At 56.6% G+C, this 3,568-nt stretch overlaps 1 protein-coding gene across 2 annotated transcripts in view; it reads right to left on the minus strand.

Annotated features, from left to right (window-relative positions):
- Positions 1-3,568, minus strand: part of PODNL1 (podocan-like 1) — a 31,885-nt gene that overhangs the window by 13,037 nt on the left and 15,280 nt on the right. Inside the window, exon 2 of one of the 2 annotated variants that reach the window (XM_011953198.1) lies at positions 383-604. In XM_011953198.1, the coding sequence (XP_011808588.1) occupies positions 383-604 (222 nt within the window). Of the gene's footprint in view, positions 1-382; positions 689-3,568 lie in introns of those variants that run through there. The other variant, XM_011953197.1, reaches the window with a different exon arrangement.

Raw genomic sequence — 3,568 nt, forward strand, 5'->3', positions numbered from 1 at the left:
CCACATGCCCCAACACCCCCACCATCGACCCCAAATGTGCCACCACCCCCACCATCAACCCCCAATGCCACAACATCCCCATAACCCCAAACTGCCCATCACACCGACTCCAAACAACACTATAACCACCAGGATGTTGACCCTAACACCCACTAACCCTCAGTCCCCAACAACTTCCAGCATGTCCACACTCACCCCTCTCACCTGGGGCATGCAGAGCCGATCCGCCAAGGCAAAGCTCCATCACAGCCAGCTCCACGCCGCCCTCCCGCCCGTGTGTTCCTACACCCCACCACGCTCCTCAGCCCCGGGGCACCCCTCCAGCTCCCCTCACCTCTGGGTCTCAGCCCTGGGTGCCGCCACTCCCCTCCCTGGGCCCCACCTGCAGGGAGAGGTGCTGAGCGGCTCTGGTGATGTTGTCCGGGAACACCCGAAGGTCCAAGCCATCACAGTCCACAGTGTCGACCCGGGGGCAGGAGCAGCGCGGGGGGCAGGCCCGGGGCGGGGGCTGCGAGCTCTCCCCAAGGTGGGGGAAGGCAGCATCCTCCATGCCAGCCACGGGCAGGGGGCCCGGCAACAGCACGAGCAGCAGCAGGCTCAGCCACTGTGGGGAAGGGAGGGTCAGCGTGTCTCCAGGCTGGGCGCGGAGTCGCCATGGTGACTGGAGCATCCCCTCCTCGGGGAGGGTCTTAGTGGGGAGGCAGTGGCCAGTTGGCAGAGTGGGGGTGGGGAGGCAGGCAGGCCCCACCCTCAGACCCTCCCGTGCCCCACCTTACCATGGCCAGCCCTGACTCTGCCGTCTCGCCCAAGCTGCTGACCAGGACTCCCTAATGGAAACCAGGCGGTCACCTCCTGGAGTCTCTGCTGTGGCCACCACTGCCCCCCATCTCCAGACCCAGGCCACCCCCACAACAGCCTGTTCTCCCCGGGCTTTGGGGGAGCTGGCCCACCCCCTTCCCCGCCCTGGGGAGGACGGGCAGGCGGCCGGATGGGGTGGTGAGGACAGGCCAGCCCATCCCCTTGGTCCCCCCCTCCCCGCCAACAACCACCCCATCTCTGCTTTCGTAACCTCAGCCAGCCTGGGCCGGGCCACAAGAACAAGGAATGTTTGGGGAAAAGCTGAGATTCGTCCTGTCTGGTATTTGGGACGACCGCAGGAGTAGGGGTGGGGATGGAGGGATGGGGGGAGCTTCGGGGCACAGGAGAGTTCCGAGAAGCAGGGGCGGGCAGCAGTGAGGGATTAGAGAGGCCTGAGGTTAGCCTGGCAGCCCAGATGCCAGCCTGGGAGCTCCTGACCAGGTCTGCTGCCTGGCACCCATATCCCCTCTGCTGGCTGATCTCGCTCCAGACACCCGCCCCCTCCTCCCCTGACAAATGGCCACAGCCGCCTGGAAGGAAATTACATATATCCAGGCATCAGCCTGGTGGTTAAGAGTGTGAGCTTGGTGCCAGCCTGCCTGGGTTTGAACCTGGGCTGTGCCACCTCTCAGGGCCTTGGTTTCCCTCTCTGTCAAGTGGGGTAACGGTTGGCTCACCACCCCATACTCCCCCACAGTGTTGTAAGGATTATATGAAGTGTGCGTTCAGAACAGTGCCTAGCACATCCCATGGTTTTCGCACCCGTGGATGGGGGTGCCAAGCTGGTGTCCACCTAAGGTCAAATCTCCCAGACCCATCACTTAGCAACAGGGCGGCTTCAGACAGGTCCTTCTCCTGCCCAGACCTCAGCTTTCCCACACATAAAATGGAATTGACAGGCTAGGTGCTGTGGCTTATATCTGTAATCCCAGTGCTTTGGGAAGCTGAGACAGGAGGATCTCTTTTTTTTTTTTTTTTTTGAGACAGAGTCTCACGCTGTCACTCTGTCGCCTAGGCTGGAATGCAGTGGCATGATCTAGGCTCACTGTAACCTCCACCTCCGGGGATCAACTGATTCTCCCACCTCAGCCTCCTGAGTAGCTGGAATGATGGGCGCCTGCCACCATGCCCAGCTAATTTTTGTAGTTTTAGTACAGACAGGGTTTCACCAAGTTGGCCAGGCTGGTCTCGAACTCTTGACCTCAGGTGATTTGCCCACCTCAGCCTCCCAAAGTGTTGGGATTACAGGCGTGAGCCACTGCATCTGGCTAGGAGGATCTCTTGAGGCCAGGAATTTGAGACCAGACTGGGCAATATAGTGAGACTCTGTCTCTAAAAATAAATTTAAAAAAAAAAATTAGTCTGGGCTGGGCTCTGTGGCTCACACCTGTAATCCCAGCACTTTGGGAGGCTTAGGCAGGCGGATCACCTGAGGTCAGGAGTTCCAGAGCAGCCAGGCCAACATGGTGAAACCCCATCTCTACTAAAAATACAAAAATTAGCTAGGCATGATGACACGTGCCTGTAATCCTAGCTGCTCCAGAGACTGAGGCACGAGAATCGCTTGAACCTGGGAGGTGGAGATCACGTCACTGCACTCCAGCCTGGGCAACAGAGCAAGACTCTGTCTCAATAATAATAATAATAATAACAATAATAACTAGCCTGGTACGGTGGTGCACACCCATAGTCCCAGCTACTCAGGAGGCCAAGGCAGGAGGATCACTTGAGCCCCTGGGCTCAAGTTTGAGGTTATAATAAGCTATGTGCCACTGCACGCCAGTCTGGGCAACAGAGTAAAACCCTGTTTTTAAATAAAGAAAAAAAAAAAGGAGGGGGGGAATGGCAAACCCCCTCCCTCAAAGAGCTGTCTTGAAGCAAAACGAGGGAGTGGGTAGAACATTTTAAGAATGGTGGCTGGGTGTGGTGGCTCACGCCTGTATAATCTCAACACTTTTGGAAGCTGAGGCAGGAGGATGGCTCAAGCCCAGGAGTTCGAGACCAGCCTAGGTAGTAATGGTGAGATCTCGTCTCTAAAAACATTTTTTAAAAACTTAGCAAGGGCCAGGCACAGTGGCTCCCACCTGTAATCCCAGCACTTCGGGAGGCCAAGGCGGGAGGATCAGCTGAGGTCAGGAGTTCAAGACCAGCCTGGCCAGCATGGTGAAACCCCATCTCTACTAAAAATACAAAAATTAGCTTGGCGTGGTGGCACGTGCCTGTAATCCCAGCTACTCTGGAGGCTGAGGTAGGAAAATGGCTTGAACCTGGGAGGTGGAGGTTGTAGTGAGCGGAGATCATGCTACTGCACTCCAGCCTGGGCTACAGTGTGAGACTCTATTTCAAACAAAACAAAACAAAACGAAACATAGCAGGGCATGGTGGTGCTTGCCTGTAGTCCCAGCTACCAGGGAGGCTGAGGTGGGAGGATCACATGAGCCCAGGTAGCCATGTTCATGCTACTGCACACCAGCCTGGATAACAATGAGACCCTGTCTCAAAAATGAATAAATAAATAAAAATAAAAGTATAGTGGCCGGGCGCGGTGGCTCGTGACTCTAATCCCAGCACTTTGGGAGCCTGTGGCAGGCGGACCATGAGGTCAGGAGATCAAGACCACAGTGAAACCCCGTCTCTACTAAAAAAAATACAAACAATTAGCCGGGCGTGGTGGCGGGCACCTGTAGTCCCAGCTACTTGGGAGGCTGAG

Source organism: Colobus angolensis, unplaced genomic scaffold, assembly GCF_000951035.1.
Source record: "Colobus angolensis palliatus isolate OR3802 unplaced genomic scaffold, Cang.pa_1.0 Scaffold36, whole genome shotgun sequence".
NCBI classification, from domain to species: Eukaryota; Metazoa; Chordata; class Mammalia; order Primates; family Cercopithecidae; genus Colobus; species Colobus angolensis.